The 19,827-nt window shown below is 35.8% G+C and overlaps 1 protein-coding gene across 14 annotated transcripts in view; it reads left to right on the plus strand.

Moving 5' to 3' along the window:
* Nucleotides 1-19,827, plus strand: part of CPLANE1 (ciliogenesis and planar polarity effector complex subunit 1) — a 173,225-nt gene that overhangs the window by 26,139 nt on the left and 127,259 nt on the right. For all 14 annotated transcript variants that reach the window (XR_013764779.1, XR_013764780.1, XR_013764781.1 and 11 more), the window contains 5 exons: nucleotides 1,864-2,092; nucleotides 4,433-4,572; nucleotides 9,665-9,882; nucleotides 12,196-12,360; nucleotides 15,752-15,890. Coding sequence is in view for 11 of the 14 variants with exons in the window: in XM_079145730.1 (XP_079001856.1) it covers nucleotides 1,864-2,092; nucleotides 4,433-4,572; nucleotides 9,665-9,882; nucleotides 12,196-12,360; nucleotides 15,752-15,890 (891 nt within the window). In the remaining 3 variants the exon portion in view is untranslated. The remainder of the gene's footprint in view (nucleotides 1-1,863; nucleotides 2,093-4,432; nucleotides 4,573-9,664; nucleotides 9,883-12,195; nucleotides 12,361-15,751; nucleotides 15,891-19,827) is intronic.

The following is a 19,827-nucleotide window of genomic DNA, read 5'->3' on the forward strand; positions in this document are numbered from 1 at the left end:
CTCTATCACTGAGCCAGCCCCAGTCAACTTTTTTTAATGTGTGAAAGTAGTATAATTTTCAGAATATTAAATAATTCAAATTATTTTAATAGCATAGTACCTCGCTTACAGTGAATAAAAAAAAGAAAAAAATTAATCTCTTGACTCTTTTGCCTACATAGAATCAGATATCCTAGTGATTGAAAAAGTTTTTGTATTTATCCAGATGTTTTTCAAAGAGCTAAAGTGTTAGTGCCTAACATAAGCTTGCCCTGTATAGTCCACATAAGAAATTAATCACTTCATACTTCATTTCAAGGGGCAGAAACCCATGTATGCCATTGAACAATTTTATTTTGAGTGAAGAAGTGAAAATTTTTCAACATAGTTTGTTTTCCTTCTTCATGGCACTGGGCATTGAACACAGGACCTTGTGCATGCCAAGCAAGTGCTCTATCTCTGATCTAGATCCCCAGTCCTTTTTATTTTATTTTGAGACAGGGTCTCACTAGGTTGCTCAGACCTGCCCCTGAACTTGGGATCTTCCTATCTCAGCTTCCCAAGTAGCTGGGAATACAGGCATGAACCACAATGTCTGTCTTCAATGTGTACATTCTAATTATTTTTTAGTTGATATATTATAATTCTACATAATAATGGATATATTGTGACATTCACATATACAAATAACATAGTTTGGTCAGTTTCATTTCCCATCAGAATATGTGTATGTATGTATGTATGTATGTATGTATGTATGTATTTAGAGGCACTGGGGATTGAACCCAGAGGCACTTAACCACTAAGCCACATCCCTAGTCCTTTATATTTTTTTTTGCTTAGGGCCTAAATTGCTGAGGCTGACTTTGAATCATGATCTCTCTGCCTCAGCCTCCCCAGCCACTGGGATTGTAGGCAGGCACCACAATCTGACCAACATGTATATTTTTAATAACATTGCTGTCATCATATTTTAACTTGCTTTAAGTTACTTTAGGGAGAGGTATAGAAAGGGAAAGGTTGAATCCTGAGCCAGACTAGAATCTTGTCTTTATTCAGAAGTTATTGAATATTATATTTTTTATTCTTTTGTTTGTTTTGAAATGAGTTCTCACTATGTTACCCAACTTCTCAAATTCCTGGGCCTAAGTGAATTTCCTACTGCAGTCTCCTGATGAGCTGGGACATAGGTACGCGCCACTATACTGTATAAAACTTTCCCTTTCATTTATTTCTTTATATATATTTTAAAGTGCTGGGGATCAAACCCAGGGCCCTGCACACGCTAAGCAAATACTCTACCACTGAGCTACACTCCCAGCCCTTTCACTTATTAACGAACACTAATATATTGAACACATTGTATATTTATTACCTGAAATCTTTTTTTTTAATTGTATAACACTGTGGGTAATGCAAAATCAGATAAAACACCTTCTCAGTCCTCCACATTTCATAATCTGATATGAAAAATAGGCCTGTATTTCTAAGCAGCCTGCAGTAACAAATTGTGCATTGAGACCTGGTACATATTAATATGTATACCTGTGTACATGTTATCTTGACACAAATGTCTCATTAAACAGTATTTACTTTTATTTGGAGTTTAATAGACTCATTCTGTGTGTTTCTTTTCTGTTCTGTTCTGTTTTTTAAGAATTCTGTTATTTCTTCCATGACTATGAATGAAGCATATTCTCCAGTGTTGAAAAAAACTGTTCTAGAGCATAATTAGTATTATTGTATACCATTTTGTATGTATCTTCCTTTCTGTGGTGTTGTTTAGAAGATACTAATTAAAGGGATACATATAACATGTAAGGAGGCTTGAATTTGGATGCATGTGTGTGATTATAATATCCATTTTCTTTAATTTACTCACAGAGCAGTCCCTTCGACTTATTCCTCTGCTGCACTCCAAGGTGGCCAGTATTGTTAGAGATCAGAATCTTTCTAATGTGTGGACAGTTGAGTATGCCCTTGAATTATTGTTCATTGGTGGCCTGGTTCCAGAGGCAGTGTGGTTAGCATATAAACTTGGAGACTGGAAGACATCTGTTGCAATTGGTGTGGCTTTCCAGCTGTTCTGTAAACATGATAGCAGTTTTGTGAGGTATGTATTTTTAGGCAAGCTTAAGTATAACAGTATCATATAAAGTATTTTATATTTCACTTTTTGTTGGTGTTTACATATATGGAATTCTTTATTCAGCATTGGCCAAAAGAACTTACTTTTTTTTTTTTTGTTGGGGGCTGTGCCATGTTGACCGCGCCAGAACGGTGCCTGATCACATTGGCAGCGAGGAGGTTAATTGACATAAGCACACTCAGGTGATTTATTGTCCACGCACACAGTGTATGTGCATGTGTTCTCAAGCACTCCTAATTGTGCTTGCTCGGACATCTAGCATCTGGCCTAATCTTTGCGTAAGAGGTGTGGCCCTGCTCTCCGCCTCCTGGAGGTGATATAAGTGTAGGCGGAGCGAGACAGTGCAACACACAGCAGCAGCGAGCAGAAGAAGTGGCAAACAGAAGACACACAGCAGCTAGTAGAAAGAAGAACACAGCAGCTAGTAGGGAAAAGCGGCGGCAGCTAGCAGACACAGCAGCTAGCAGGAATAGGGCAAGAAGAAAGAAAAGACAGCAGAACAGCAGCTAGGAAGAAGCAGCGGCTAGCCGATAGAAGCAGTGAGTAGGGGCAACGGTGGAAGGCAGATCGCAGAGCGGAGAACTGAGACACATCACTAAAGCACCTTAGGTAGATGCACCAGTAAGAAGCAGCAGACTTTAAGGCGTAGCAAGTCTCTCTTCCTCTAAGCTCTAAGAAGTCTCTCTTTCTCTTAAGCAAAGTCTCCCTTTCTCTCCGATAAGCAAAGTCTCTCTCTCTCTCTCTCCTCTCAAAGCAAGTAAACCTCATTTCCTCTATCCTCTATAAACAAACAAGCAAGAAAGCAGTGCACTAAAGAGAAAGAAGTAGCTCAGTTTCCAGTCCACCACCCATAAGACCTGTGCAAATTGTTGCTGCAAGTGGTGACAAATATCCACGGATTTTGTACCACAAAGAGCCAGCGACATTTTTTTTTTTTTGTGGTACTGGGGATTGAACTCAGGACTTTGTGCTTGCGAGGCAAGCACTCTACCAGCTGAGCTATCTGCCCAGCCCCCAAAAGAACTTTCTAATGGTAGAAGTGTTCTGTATGTGCTCAATGTCCATGTGGTAGCCACTAATTACAAGCAACTATTGAGTATTTGAAATATGGCTAGTGAAACCAAGGAGTTTCATTTTAAATTTAATTTCACCTATATTTACATAGCCACATGCTATTTAATGTAGTGATTACTGTGCTGTATTGGCTCAGTGACTTGCTTATTTGTGTTAAAACATTTAGCGTATTTGTGTTAGTAATGCCCTTAATGGGCATGTAGTCAATGGGAGAGTTTATGCCAAATAAGATTTGAGTTTAAATTAATTTAAACTGATCTTTCATTTTAACTTTTCTGAGTATCATGGCATTGCTGTGTTTTTTGTGTATTTTTTAATTCAGTTGTTCAACATATATTCATTTTTTTAACTAACTGCCTTGTGCAAAGCTCTATGTCAGGTATTTTAGTAGATATGAATCTAAATGTACATAGTTTCAGTGATTTAAGGCATTTAAACTTTAATAGAGAAAACAGGACAAAGCATTATTATAATTTACATAGTATCCATAGTGTGGTAAATAAAGGTCAGTGATACCACAGGGAGAGTGATATTATTAAGTGGGGAAAAGACAGGAAATACTATGTAGTTGTCATTTGCAATGGATATTGAAGGGAATATAGGATTTGGATGAATTAAATAACTATTCAAAGAAAACATCCTAAGCTTGAGCAAAGGCTTTTGGCAAAAATAAGTTTTGGTTCAGCTTGGATAAAGTATATATGTAGAACAGCAATAGGAAATAAGAATGGGAAAATGTATTAGGATCATAATCAGGGAGGACCTTAATACAGTTTCCTTTTTATATGTAGGGTGAATAGAGCAGGTGGATGCCATTGTTTCTTTTCTTTTTGGTACTGGGGAATGAACACAGGGGCATTTAACCATTGAGCCACATCCCCATCGTTTTTTATATTTTATTTAGAGACAGGGTCTCACTGAGTTCCTTAGGGCCTCCCTAAGTTGGTAAGTTTGGCTTTGAATTTGCAGTATTCCTGCCTCAGCCTCCTGAGCTGCTGGGATTAGAGATGTGTGCCACCACATCTGGCTTTCCATTGTTTCTTAAATTTTTATGTTTAGTTGTTGTTTGTTTGTTTTTATGACACTGGGTATTGAACTCAGGGCCTCACACATGCTAGGCAAGTGTCTGCCACTGAGCCACATTCCCAACCCTTATGTTTAGTTCTTGATGTGTGAAATTGTCTTTTATCAAAATTTGGATTCATTTTCCTTAATGTGATGTCATTTCAGGTCCAAGAAAAAGAGTCCAAAGCTGCCATTAAGTATGACTCCAGCTCACATTTTTCAGAAAAAATTGCAGTGTTTTTTAGGTCAACCAGCCTCTTTGGAAGCAAAAAAGGAAATGGGCTCAAAATATAAACAATTTACAGGTGTGTTACATACATAAGGTCTGACATATGTATCAAGTTAATATAACTTTGTGATATAAGAAGTTTATAAGTACCTGGAAATGTTTTAATACTTTGTAATAAACTTTAAAAATATAAGGATATTTATACTTAATCATGGAAGCATCTAAAATTGATGCCAGCTCAAAACATGAGTGTTAAAAGCTATGAGTGATTTTCTCCATACATATCTTTATATAAATTTTTTTTATTTTTTGAAACTAAGGTCTCACTATGTTGCTGAGATTGGCCCTGAATTCCTAGGCTCATCGAATCCTCTCATCTCAGCATCCTGAGGAGCTGGGACTATAGGCATGCACCACCATGCCCACCTTATTCTGATTTTAATTTTACTTTATTTGGATCATTTTCTTTTGTTTCCATAGAATCATAGAATCTCAAACCTGGTTGGATGCTTAGAAGCAATTTAGTTCACCTCTTAGCTAGTATGTAAATCAGATTTTTTTTTTATTTGAAAAGTTAAAAACCAAAAAACTCAATAAAGTTATTAGACTAGCTCAAATGGTATTACAAAATATAAAAAATAGTATATAATTATGTATATCATTCAGATTTGCTTAGAAATCCTACAAAATGTTTGTTTTACAAATGGAGATATTTAGACAAAATAGTGTGAAATCAATAATTGAAAGTCACATATTTAATGGTAAAGGATGACTAGGGCCCTTGTATTTTTTTTTAGTGCTTTATGCCATGGTATCTGGAAATCTAACTATGAACTTTCCTTTGACAATTTTCAGTCCAGGTTTTTTTTTTTTTTTTTTTTTTTTTGTTTGTTTGTTTTTTTGATAGTTATAGATGGAGAGTGTGCCTTTTTTTTTTTTTTTTATGTAGTGCTGAGTATTGAACCCAGTGCCTGCCAGGCAAGCACTCTGCCACTGAGCTGAGCCCCAGTCCCTGTCCAGATTTTTTAAAAAACTAATTTGTGTTACTACATAAAAGGTGGATTTGAAAACAGGAACTAAAAAAAAGCCTGTCTGAGCTCCCAGTTGTGGCACTGTTGTTAAATATGATCTGAAATCTCTCTCCCACAGTAAATACATAGATAAAATGTATTTCTAGGTAAAGTACAATATCTTCGAAGTCTAAACTTTAAAGAAATTAAGGGGGAATTCCTAAAGATCAGAAACAAATCAAGTTTAAACTCAAAGGGATTCCATTCTGTAATGTTATCCAAGAGAAATAAAACAGGCCCATCCAAAGATCAGTACGTGAATGTTTAGAGCAGTTTTTTCATAATAGCCCCAAATTGGAAATACCACAAATGCCTGTCAGTGGAAAAGCAAACTGCAGTATTTCTGTAAAATGGACTTATAAAAGAAGATACTGGGTTCATTGACTCAACACCTATAATCCCAGTGACTTGAGACATTGAGGCAGGAGGATTGCAAGTCCAAAGCCATTCTTGGCAATTAAGCAAGAATCTGTCTCAAAAAATAAAAAGGACTGGGGACATAGCACAGTGGAGTCCTCAGTACCAAAAAGAAAAAAAAAAATAGCAAACTACTTTTTAAAAAAAAATTTTTATGAGTACTCCGTCTGTGTTAGTCAGCTTTTCATCATTCAGCAAACTACTTATAATATGTGACAACCATGGTTGAATTGTATGACCATAATACACTAGATGAGAGAAATAAAAAACAGACTTTATATTGTCTGATTCCATTTATATGAGTCTACAAAAAATAGCACTATAGGAACAGGAAATAAGTCAGTGGTTACCTAGGAGTAGTGGGGGAGGATTTAATTAACTACAAAGGGGATGAAAGAACTTTGTAGAGTGATGGAAATGTTCTTACAGGCCTGTGCCAATATATCAAAAGTTCACTAAACTGTACACTTTGAAAAAGATGAATTTTACTGAATATAAATTATGGCTCAGTTAATCTGATTTAAAAACAAAAACTCCTCCCAAACTCATTCTATGAAGCCAATATCACACTGATACCTAAACCAGACAGAGACTCATCAAGGAAAGAAAATTTCAGACCAATATCCTTAAAGAACATCGACGCAAAAATTCTCAACAAAATTTTAGCAAATCGCATACAAAAACATATTAAAAAGATAGTGCACCACGATCAAGTGGGTTTCATCCCAGGGATGCAAGGTTGGTTCAACATCAGGAAATCAATAAACGTAATTCACCATATTAATAGACTTAAAGTCAAGAATCACATGATTATTTCAATAGATGCAGAAAAAGCATTTGATAAAATACAGCACCCCTTCATGCTCAAAACACTAGAAAAAATAGGGATAGTGGGAACATTCCTTAACATTGTAAAGGCCATTTATGCGAAGCCCATGGCTAATATCATTCTAAATGGTGAAAAACTGAAAGCATTCCCCCTAAAAACTGGAACAAGGCAGGGATGCCCTCTTTCACCACTTCTATTCAACATCATTCTTGAGACTCTGGCCAGAGCAATTAGACAAACCAAAGAAATTAAAGGGATACGAATTGGAAAAGAAGAACTCAAACTATCCCTGTTCGCTGATGACATGATTATCTATTTAGAGGAACCTGGAAATTCCACCAGAAAACTCTTAGAACTCATAAGTGAATTCAGTTAAGTAGCAGGTTACAAGATCAATGCCCATAAATCCAACGCATTTTTATACATAAGTGATGAATCTTCAGAAAGAGAAATTAGGAAAACTACCCCATTCACAATAGCCTCGAAAAAAATAAAATACTTGGGAATCAATCTCACAAAAGAGGTGAAAGACCTCTACAATGAGAACTATACAACACTAAAGAAAGAAATTAAAGAACACCTTAGAAGATGGAAAGATCTTCCATGTTCTTGGATAGGCAGAACTAATATTGTCAAAATGGCTATACTACCTAAAGTGCTATACAAATTCAATGCAATTCCAATTAAAATCCCAATGACATACCTTACAGAAATAGAGCAAGCAATTATGAAATTCATCTGGAAGAATAAGAAACCCAGAAGAGCTAAAGCAATCCTTAGCAGGAAGAGTGAAACAGGGGGTATTGCAATACCAGATCTTCAACTCTACTACAAAGCAATAGTAACAAAAACGGCATGGTATTGGTACCAAAATAGAAAGGTAGATCAATGGTACAGAATAGAGGACACGGACACAAACCCAAATAAATACAATTTTCTCATACTAGACAAAGGTGCCAAAAATATGCAATGGAGAAAAGATAGCCTCTTCAACAAATGGTGCTGGGAGAATTGGAAATCCATATGCAACAGAATGAAACTAAACCCATATCTCTCACCATGCACGAAACTCAACTCAAAATGGATTAAGGACCTCGGAATCAGACCAGAGACCCTGCAGATTATAGAAGAACAAGTAGGTCCAAATCTTCACCTTGTTGGTCTAGGATCAGACTTCCTTAACAGGACTCCCATAGCACAAGAAATAAAAGCTAGAATCAACCACTGGGATAGATTCAAACGAAAAAGCTTTCTCTCAGCAAAAGAAACTATCAGCAATGCGAAGAAAGAGCCTACAGAGTGGGAGAAAATCTTTGCCAATCATACTTCAGATAGAGCACTAATCTCCAGAATCTATAAAGAACTCAAAAAACTCTACTCCAAGGATTCAAATAATCCAGTGGACAAATGGGCTAAGGAAATGAATAGACACTTCACAGAAGAAGATCTACAAGCAATCAACAAACATATGGAAAAATGTTCAACATCTCTAGTAATAAGAGAAATGCAAATCAAAACCACCCTAAGATTCCATCTCACCCCAATTAGAATGGCGATTATCAAGAATACGAGCAACAACAGGTGTTGGCGAGGATGTGGGGAGAAAGGTACACTCATACATTGCTGGTGGGACTGCAAATTAGTGCAGCCACTCTGGAAAGCAGTGTGGAGATTCCCTAGAAAACTTGAAATGGACCCACCATTTGACCCAGCTATCCCACTCCTTGGCCTATACCCAAAGGACTTAAAATCAGCATACTACAGAGATACAGCCACATCAATGTTCATAGCTGCTCAATTCACAATAGCCAGACTTCCGTGGAATCAACCTAGATGCCCTTCAATTGATGAGTGGATAAAGAAACTGTGGTATATATATACAATGGAATATTACTCAGCCATAAAGAATGATAAAATTATGGCATTTGCAGGCAAATGGATGAAATTGGAGAGTATCATGCTAAGTGAGATAAGCCAATCTCAAAAAGCCAAAGGACAAATGATATCGCTAATAAGTGGAGGATGACACATAATGGGGGGGAGGGTAGGGTTAGTGTTAGGGTTAGATTTAGGGTTAGGGAGGGGGGCAAGTATGGAGGAAGGAAGTACTGTATAGAGGGTAAAGAGGGGTGGGAGGGGTGGGGGGAAAGGAAAAAATAACAGAATGAATCAAACAACATTACTCTATGTAAATTTATGATTACACAAATGGTATGCCTTTGCGCCATGTACAAACAGAGAAACAACATGTATCCCATTTGTTTACAATAAAAAAAATAAATAAAAAAATAAAAACAAAAACTCAACAAAGTTATTAGAGCAGTTTAAGAGCGAATTCATTAATTGAAAGATAAATCTGAGCTATTTATTTTTTGGATACATGTATAGCCATAAAATATGCATATGATAATATATATCTTTATAAAATATAGAGATAAATATAAACAATATAGAGAGATATCAAGAGTTGAAGAATACAAAAGTAAAATTAAATTTTTTAGCATGTAGAACAGATGTCTGTTAGGAATTCCAGTTATATTTCTACTAAATTCTGGATAATGGCTACCTCAAGGGATGGAATATGATTGATTCTCAAGAAATTTCAGCTACATATGTAATATTTTATTTTTATTTATCTCTTGTATAGTTTTAGAAAAAGTCTAATGCTCTAAATGCTTATAATCTTAAAATAACAGGATAGTTCATAATTTTTTGTAAGTTTGGATGCTTTGCTTGTCAACCATTTTATTCTTGAGAATCTACTTTTTCAGATTAAAAAATTTTATCTTACAAAATAAAATGTGAAGTCGAATATGAATTTTGACTATTTTATCAAATTTTATGTTTTGTAGATCCCATTGAAGAGGAAGATGCAAATCTGCTATTTGATTCAGTGCAAGAAGTCCTGAAAGCATCAGTTATGGCCGATGCAGATGTTCTTTCAGACACATTACAGCATCTGATAGACTCTGCTAAGGACTTCAGTAAGAGACTGTGGGGCTTAGTGCCTGCTGGCTTGTATCTTCCGGCTCCTCCATTATATTGTCCCCAGCCAGCTATTCTTAGTGAAGTAAGCTTATGCATTATTCTTTTAATTAATTGAAAATTGATTTTGGCCAGTTTTAAAAACAGTCAACCTAAAACCAGACATGGTGGTTCATGCCTGTAATTCCACAGACTAAGGAGGCCAAGGCAGGAGGATCACAAGTTTGAGGCCAGCCTCAACAACTTAGTAGGTACCTAAGTAATTTAGTGAGATTCTGTCTCAAAATTTAAAAAAGACTGGGAATGTACTCAGTGGTAAAGCACCCTGGGGTTTAATCCCTAGTACCAAAAAACAAAACAACAAAAATCAACCTGGTAATAATAATCACATTAAAAACACAAGCTCTGAAGACAGACTTCTGGGTTCCAGCATGGCTATTACTAGTTGTGTAATCTTAGGTAAAGTACCTGGCTGCTATTTAAGTTTCCTGATCTGTAAAATGCAGATGCTAATAGTACTTCTTATAGCATTGCTGTGAGGATTAAATGAGATATCCTATGAAAGCTTTTAACTCAGGACCTGGAGTACATAATAAATAAATATTAAAATTATTATAATAATATGACAAAATCAAGAGATTTCTTAACTTTAAGAATAGGTTTTTATGTAGTGTAATAAATGACATAAACAATGAGAGAATTGGAAGTCATACATTATTTCAGTCTTTATTCACCTCATTGTCTTTGCCTTTTTAAAATACTTTTGTCTTTGATTTTTTTTGGTTTGTTATTGTTTTACTTTTTTCTTGTGTACTGTTCAATTGATAGTTCTGTCTTAGAAATAATGATTGTAGTCCTCTCAGGGGAACTTCCCTCTGTTATTAAAAACTGTTAACCTTATTGTTAGCTGGTTTTAAGATTTAAAGGGTTACTATAAATTATTTACGTTTAGATTTTTGAAATATTTAATACTTTAAAGTGGTTCTGGTATCATTTCTTTACTATTTCCTGTTTCATTATTTCCAACTTCTATCTGCATTTGTTTTTTTTATTTACTTCCCATTTGTTATATTTAGAGGTATGTTTCAAATAGGTTAAATATTTCACCTATTAATATTACGACTGTACTGTTATATTTAAATGGATGGAATAAATAATCCATGGCATTTCTTAATAATTCAGCTTTCCTTTCAGGTCTGAGTCCTCAATATATTGGTTTAGAAAGTAGAAATGGCATGTAAGGTCTTTTTGAATATCCTGTGTTGATCTTAACTTAGTTACTCTACCCAGTAGTGCTACATTTTGTTGTTTTTTGTTAAAAGTAATGCTCAGTGGTAGAATTTCTCCTAAATTTCACTCTGTATCAGAACCCCTTGTGTTGCAAATAATAGAAAACTTGGTCAAGATGATTTAAAGGTATTTATTGACTCACATAATTGAGAAGCTCCATGGTAGGACAAGCTTCTGACTTAGTTATGCAGCAAAGACTTGGGCTCTTTTCTTTCTTTATAGTGTGTCCTCTAAAGTGGCATCCTCACCCAATGGCCCCCTCATTTGTGTGAACAGAATGACTTGTCCACACCCACAGGGAGAGGGAAAGGGAGAGGAAAAAAAAAACCAAAAAAACCAGTGGATTTATTTCTTACCTAGCATCCCACCCAAGAGAACTGAGATTCCCTGGACTGCCTTAGATCACATGCCTGTCCTTCAATCACTTGCCTTGGCTGCTTGGTAGTCATTAAGGCCTTGCCTAGAAGCTGAAGATGTATAATCAGCTTTTCCTACGTCATATGGACTATGCAGGAGAGGGGCAGTTACCCATATAAAAATTGAGTACTATTAAGAAGTGGACAGGGAAGAGGAATGTTGAGAAGATGTTTATAACACATTGTGTCATTCTCTGGGAAAATAATCTTTTGCTAATGTGTGTGTGTGTGTGTGTGTGTGTGTGTGTGTGTGTGTGTGTGTGTGTGTGTGCATATGCATATGTATGCACACACACCAGGGACTGAATCCAGGAGTGTTCTCCCACTGAGTTATATCCCCAAAACTTTTATTTTGAGATGAGTAGGTAGGGAAGGGAAAAGATATTCTCCTTTGAAGGTCCTCTTGCTGTGGTAGCCTGCTAGGAATCTGAGGTGGTGGGCTTTCCCAGTGGTAGGGGAAGACCAGGAACTGGGGTCCCTTGAGCCCTATACACTAAAAATAGAGAATTATTTCCTCAACCCCACATATAACCTTAGTTGAAATCCTACAACCTGTGCCTTAAAATTTCCTTTCTGAATCTCCAGGAATGTTCTGGTTGAGAAGCATTGACAGCATTAGCCTATCTTTATTTTTCCTTTAGCATTTTAAATTTATTTATTGTCACTAAAATTGATTGTTTTATTGTTTCCAGGAAGATGGAGATGATCTTCTTGTAAAAGCTGAAAAAGACAATCGCCAAAAGGTATCTGGAATCCTTCAGCGAGTTCTCTTGCTCTTCCGGGCAGCTCGGTGTTCTTTTCCTGTAGCACAGTGGTACATTCTGCAGCTGAGGTGGGCAAGAAAAGTCATGCAAAAGGTATGGAAATGTTTTATTTGTGTGCTGTGTTAACTGAAATAAACTGATATTTATACTGTAATAATACTGTAATATTGTAATAACTGTAATAACTTTTCCAAGGAGTCCTGCCTTGAGGATCCATATGGTTCAAGCAACATAGAGCAGATTCTTTCTGCTAAAAGATGAGAACTTTGAATTGGTTTCCAGGTTAGTTACATCCTGTCTGACAATAGGTAGTGTAGTCTAGTCAGTTAAGTGGGAACTACACTTACTTCTTTATCGAAGATATACATTCAGTTCAGTGTGGGAAGTGTGGGAGGAATTCACTTCTCTCTGAGGAGAGATCTGAGTTCTGTTGGGGCTTCAGAGTGTTACTGGAGAGTTGTGTTGTATATTCTCAGCTCTGTGTCTTCACAAGAGAAGAGTTTAAGCAAGACACAAGGCGCGATAAAAGTATATAACAAAGTTTATTAGAAGAAAAAGAGGAATGGTAGGGGGAAAAGTACCCTCAAGGAAGATTGTGGGTCCTCTCAGAGAAGAGAGAGACAACTCCTGTCATTTTGTGCTAGCTTTTATTACAGGTAAGGGGTAGTTTTCAGAGGGTTTTCACTATCTCCTAGCTCTTGATTGACAGTTGGATTGTATTAGATTTCTAAATCCCTGTTGTGTATATCTTGGTCACAAGTGGCTAAGTGAAACCTATGGGGTGAGAATTTATAATTACGGTAAGATTAAATGATACATTGAGGACCTAAAGGCAGCTTTTGGTCATCTTGGCTTCACCTATTTTATCTGGAACTTGATTTCATAGACCTTGAGGCCATTGAACTCTCCAGCCTTCAGTCAGAGCAGTCCATCTTCCTACTTATCAAAGGAGGACTCTTGTGCAAACACTCCTTGACCCTGTAATATGTTGTTTCAGGGCTATTTTCTTTTTTTTTTTTTTGGGGGGGGGGGGTTGGTTACTGGGGATCGAACCCAGGGCCTTGTGCTTGGGAGGCGAGCACTCTACCAACTGAGCTATATCCCCAGCCCCCAGGGCTATTTTCTTACATGAGTAGGGACAGGACGACTTTATTTAGCACTTAGGTTTAGTGTGTAGATTTAACCTCTCTCTTAACTCCCATGTTCCTACTGCTCATGTCCACCTGTTTCCTAAGTGGGTCCAAAGCATTGAAAGTTAGAGTGAGTACTTGGCTGTGTGCTTGCAAGAGTGTCCACAGCTCAGGGTCTCCCTTTGCTATCTTCCAAGATATGCATTTCAGTTTGATTCTGGTGCTGTTCTGGACATCCATGAGGACTTCCACTGAGCAGTAGCTGTGTTCTTATCTGCTTTCCAGCTGGGTAAGACATCAGATATGTCTCTTTATCCAGCTGCAATTCCTTTTTATCATATATTTTTGAAAATTAGCCTTTCTAGAGAGAAAGGTTGGTACGATTTGCATACAGCTCTCATAAGCTAGAAGTTAAAACTGCTCATTCTGTATCTTTTCATCACAATGGAGAGATAAAGTAGTGGTTACCAGGGGCTGGAGAGAGAGGGAAATAGGAAGTGACTATTAATGATTTTCTTTTAGGGTGATCAAAATGTTCTGAAATTAGATAGTGGTGATGGTTGCCTAATTAAACTGACCAAAACCCAGTGGATTGTATGCTTTTTTGGCTGTGCTGGGGAGCAAACTTAGAACCTTGTGCCTACCAGGCACATGCTCTGTCACTGAGTCACATTCCCCACCCTTGAACTATGTACATTTAAAAGGTAAGTTTTATGGTATTTGAATTTTATGTCAGTTGAAAATGATACTGAAATAAAGATTATGCACAATGTTAGTTTATTTTCTCTCTCCCTCTCTTGCCCTCTCTCGCCCTCTCTCTCTCCTTTTTTTTTTTTTTTTGGCAGTACTAGGAGTTGAACCCAGGGACACACTATCACTGAGCTACGCCCCCAGATCTTTATTTATATTTTGGTACCAGGGATTGAACTCAGAGGGGCTTTACTACTGAGCCACATCTGCAGCCCTTTTTCTTTTCTTTCTTTCTTATTTATTTATTTATTTATTTTTGAGATAGAGTCTTGTTAAATCGCCCAGCTGTGTTGGAATTTGAGATCCTCCTGCCTCACTGTCCCAAGTCACTGGGATTACACGCATGCACGACCCACCAGTTTTCTGTTTTCACTCTTAACAAATTACCACAAATTTAGTAGCTTTAAACAATAACCCATTTATTATCTCATCATTTCAGTGCATCTGAAGTCTAGGCAAGGAATAGTTCAAGAGTCTTATGAAGCCAGTCACAGATCACTCTCAGCTCTAGGGGAAAATCATTCAGGTTATTAGCAGAATTCAGTTCCATTGGCTGTAGGCTTGGTGGTACTAGCTCCATCTTTTAGTCCCATCCTGCTAATAAATGCCATTGAAGTGTATGTCTTTAGCATGCTTACAAAGGGATCTGATAAGATCATGTATTTCTGGAAGTAACTAGTAGAGGGAAGTATAGATTGCAATCCTGCTGCTGACCCACCCTTCCCAGGTTTATGTCTCTTATATTCCTTTTCTTTTATCTATAACAGCCACCCTCTTTTTTAAAAAAATTCTTGATTTAGATAAACAGGGTAATTTTCCTGTACTATAATCTAGTTTTGTCTAATGGCTTTTTTCATTTAGCATCATTTAACTAGTTTGTTTCCTTTTATTTCCTGTACACAGGTGAGCAATCTGACTTGTGGAGGTAGGGAGGTTTGATTATATTCAGAAATGAACTCTCATAATGCTGTATACTTCCTGCTGCACCATGTTGTGTGGCACATGTGGCACTTTTGGTGTAGTGAGATTGATCAGTGAGTTTGGGTTTATGTCATATCTTCCATCAAGTTCCCCATCAGCCATCCAACTTTTAATCTCAGTTGGCATTTACTGATGATTCTTGCCTAGAGTCATTATTTTTTTAAGGGTTGTCACATGAGGACTTTCTATCTCTGTCTTGTACATTAGTTTCTTGAAAGTTACATATGAAGTTAAATTTTTTGTATTTGGTTTTGGAGTCTATACAAATGAGATTTATATGCCCGTATTTCTTTTCTTTTTTAAGACTGTCGAGTATGCCAGGGATGAATAGCCTTAGATTGTTTTTATACAAGCAAAACTGAGTGACAAGGGAGTATAAATGATTTAGTTAGAACTTTTTTTTTCTTTTTTGAGATTATAATCTTATGAAATTCTTGAATTAAATTTGTGAGCTAAGCTTCTGAAAGTATAGCTGATTTCAGGACTGTTTTCCTTCCATAGTAGAGGAATTGTGCTATTTGCCATTTTATATGGTTGATCTTAACTGCCTTGTTCTTTTGTAGTTTTCTTTCAACATTATTTATACACTTGAAGATTAATGTATTGTCATTCTTTACTTTCAGATTCGAATGAAAGGGTCTCTTCCATCATTGAGTCCTTTCCCCCAGTCCTTACTTAATTACTGTAAAGGAGGAGTAGCATTCTTCAGACCTGGAGCGACTGGGGACCACAAGCTTGATGAAGTTTCCATTAGAGCAATTGGTTTGTTTACAGTGAATTACTTGCTTAGAAATTATCCTAAATCTGAATAGTGATATATATTTCATTTGATTTGGCAAAATTTTTGAACAATTGGCTTTTCAAAGTATAGAATGGTGTATAATATTTTCTTAGTGTATACAAGTAAATGCTATAATTATAACAGTAATATATGTACATGCTTTGTATGATATTAAATTAGGAATTTATTATATAATATAAAACATTATTTTTGTTGCTTCATTATTTAAATTTGAAATTTAAATGCCTTTCTTGCCTGGTGTACTCCCCTATAATTCCAGCTACTTGGGAGACTGAGACAGGACGATCGCAAGTTTGAGGCCAGCCTCAGCAACTTCAAGAGATTCTGTCTCAAAATGAAAAAAGGGGTAGAGTACCCCTGGGTTCAATTAAAAACACCTTTCCTGTGGTCATTTTCTTAAAGTTAGGGTATATGGCCAAACATTAACTGGGTAGGCTTTGACCTTATCAGGATAGACTTACCAATTTTGTTTTCTGTTTTTCTAACTTAACACATGCTGCCTAAACATTTTTCCATTTTAAAAACTTTAATATCTATTAAAATTTTAAATTTCTATTAGCAAATATTAAAATTTACCTCAGTTTTTATACTTTTAAGTTGCCTCTGACACATAAATTTCTTTTTTTTTGTATTTTAGAATAATTTCCTTAGATTCTCAGCAATAAAATTGCTGAGTTGAATGAATATGCCTATTTTTATATTTCATGAAATAGTATGCCAAATTTTCTGATTCCTTTGGATTAATTTGATGGGTTAAAATGATAATTGTATGATAATTGTATGTGAATATATCTTCAGTGTGACTAATTATATTGAGTTAGTTTTGCATTATATTTCCTATTATAAATTCATTTCCTATTCGTAGTCTATGTCCACTTAGCTCCATTAAAAAGTTTAAAAAGAAGTAAAACTTTGGATGCCATTCCACTCATTTCTCTTTAATTATTATTATTTGTTTTTTTTTTTTATAAAACCTTTCTTTTTTATGTATATATATTTTAGTTGTTGATGGATCTTTATTTTATTTATTTACATGTGGTGCTGAGGATCAAACCCAGGGACTCACATATGCCAGACAATCGCTCTTTCACTGAGCCACAACCCCAACCCCTCTTTAATTATTAATTCTTACCATTCTGTTTGTATTAAGTCCTGATCTCATCTCTAGACTTTGATTGAAATGGTCCTTTTTAACTCATTTGTTCTTTGTATTAATGTTAAATAGTAAATATCCTTGGGCTCAGATTGTCTGTTTTCAAACTATATGGCATCAAATGCTTTTCAGTTGCTTTTCTCAGGTGTTATGAGCTTAGTGTATAGAATTTTCATTCACCCTAAGAAAAGAAAGGGCCAGGCAGGTGTCATCTAGAAATGTATGTACAATCCTATTTATTTTTTAAAAATCGGGATTTTGTAAGTAATAAGTTAAAAGTCATAACAATCCTGGTTAGAAGATTGTTTCTCACAAATAATACATGAAACTGGGTGTGATGGTGCCTATAGACCTACCTACTTGGGAGGTTACGGTAAAAGAATCACTTGAGCCTATGAGTTTAAGACCAGCCTCAGCAGCATATCTAGACTCCATCTCAAAAACAAAAAGAAGAAGAAAAAGTATGCAAATGATTTAAAGAAAGATTTAAACATACATTTTTATCTTTTAAGAAGTAATTTACTGAGTTGAAATTAATATAACAATTAACCATTTTATTATTTTTTTAAATATATTTTTTAGTGTAGGTGGACACAGTACCTTTATTTTTATGTGGTGCTGAGGATGGAACCCAGGGCCTCATGCATGCTAGGCGAGCACACTACCACTGAGCCATAACCCCAATCCAGAATTAACCATTTTAAAGTAAATAATTCAACAGCATTTAGTACATTCCCGGTGTTGTATAATCACTTTATATTTTCAGCTCCTCTTGACCATTCAGTAGTTTCTTCTCACTTCCTCCCCTTGAGTGCTAGTTTCTTTCACTTAGCATAATGTTTTAAAGGCTCATCCACATTATAGCATGTGCCAATATTTTATGCCTCATGTGGGTGAATAAGACTCTATGTATGGCTACACCACAACTTGTTTATCACTTAATGGACATTTGAGCTCTTTCTACCTTTTGACTCTTGAATAGTGCTGCTGTCAATGTGCATGTATGTATACTGGTTTGAAAATCATTTCTTTAGGGTATATACCTGTTAAGGGAGGGGCAGGAGAGTGAATGTGGGGAGGTGGGCAGAAGAAGAGAATAGTAAAATCATGAAGTAAGAAATCCCTTGTGTTGGCTGATATGCTTGCTAAAATAGTTCTAACTAATTCAACTTTGGGCTTCTGACATTCTTTCCAGCCATTTCTATTCACTGATAAAAAGCAAGAAATTGTGCTAAATTGTCATGAGACTGTGCAATAGGATAAGTGCTTTGGTAAGGCAAATGGGTCAAAAGACTCTGGAGCTGAGAAGTTACTGGAGACATACCTTACTCTTGGTTGTGTTAGATGTTGAATGTATTTTTTTAAAAAATTTGTGTTTTAGTTGTATTTTATTTTGTTTATTTTTATGTGGTGCTAAGTATCAAACCCAGTGACTCACACATGCTAGGCAAGCACTCTGCCACTGTGCTACAACTGTAACCCCTGGAACATACATTTTCAATAGTTTAATTTTGTCTCTGAGGGTTACTATTTAATTTAGTCTGGTCTTTCAGTTGTTGAGAAGTGATTCAGCTAGATTAAAAAGTTTGCATTCCTAGTTTGTTATCTAAAATAGTGACTTTCAAACTTTTTTGAAGCTTCTTATAGAGAACTGAAAGAAAAAATAAATGTAACGAACTTTCAAGTACTTGTCCACCACCTGGAACAGTGGTCAACACATGAAAGCAAATCTAATACATTACAAGATTTTATCCATAAGTACTTCAGTATATGTAGTCAACACAACAGGAAGTTTTTGAAAGCACAATTCCATTATTATACCTGACAAAATTAATTAAAATCCTTTAATATTATCTATCCTGTGTTTATATTTATTTGAGTATCTCAAGTATGACTTTATCAGTTACTATTTTCAAATCTGGAACCAAACAGGATCTTTCACACATTGCATTTTCATTGATATGTGATTCTCTCTTAAGGTATAAAAGTTTCTCTTTCCCCATTATTTTTTTCAGGCCACTTATTTATTAAGAAAACCAGGTCATTTATAAGTAGAAGTCTTCCCATTCTGGTTTCAGTTGATTACACCTTTTTGGTATTCAAACTTTTATGACCAGGACTTACAATAAGATGCAAATATTACATCAGTACCATACATAACCTTATGGAAAAAATTTAAGGAGCTATCCTTATTGTGTACAGTGCATTATTGCTATTTTCTGTTGTATTCTATTTTTAAAAAATAGTTGAGATTCATTGGATGGATTTTACAGCCTAATAGCAAGCTACAGTTGGAAAAACCCAGAGAAGGGATGTTTTTAGATGAGTAACTGCGAAGTATGTTGCTGCATTTAACTTGCTGATTCTTGGCCCTAGCTCTGTCCTAGCATGCATGTGAAACAGTGAAGCACATAAGTTGGTGCCTTTGCAACAGATTGAGCCACGCTCTCCTGGTAGAATCATCGGAATCTGGGGTGTGAGGTTGGAGCATAGTGCAAAAATTCCCACAGATGATCCTGAGAGTCTTAAGGGCATTTACCCACCACTCTTCTCTTTTGGGGATAGTTTAGTAGAAGATGTGTTTTCTCCTGTTTTTGTAATATATAACTACTTTGTGGCTTTGAGAGTTATTTTTAAAATAAGTAGCTTTCTAACAAAAATGATCACTAAAATAAAAGTTAGTTTACTGTAAAAATAAGACTCATTATAAAGATTAAGGTTTAAAGAAATGACTATTAAATTTT

This window comes from Sciurus vulgaris (genome assembly GCF_902686455.1).
Source record: "Sciurus vulgaris genome assembly, chromosome: 6".
NCBI classification, from domain to species: Eukaryota; Metazoa; Chordata; class Mammalia; order Rodentia; family Sciuridae; genus Sciurus; species Sciurus vulgaris.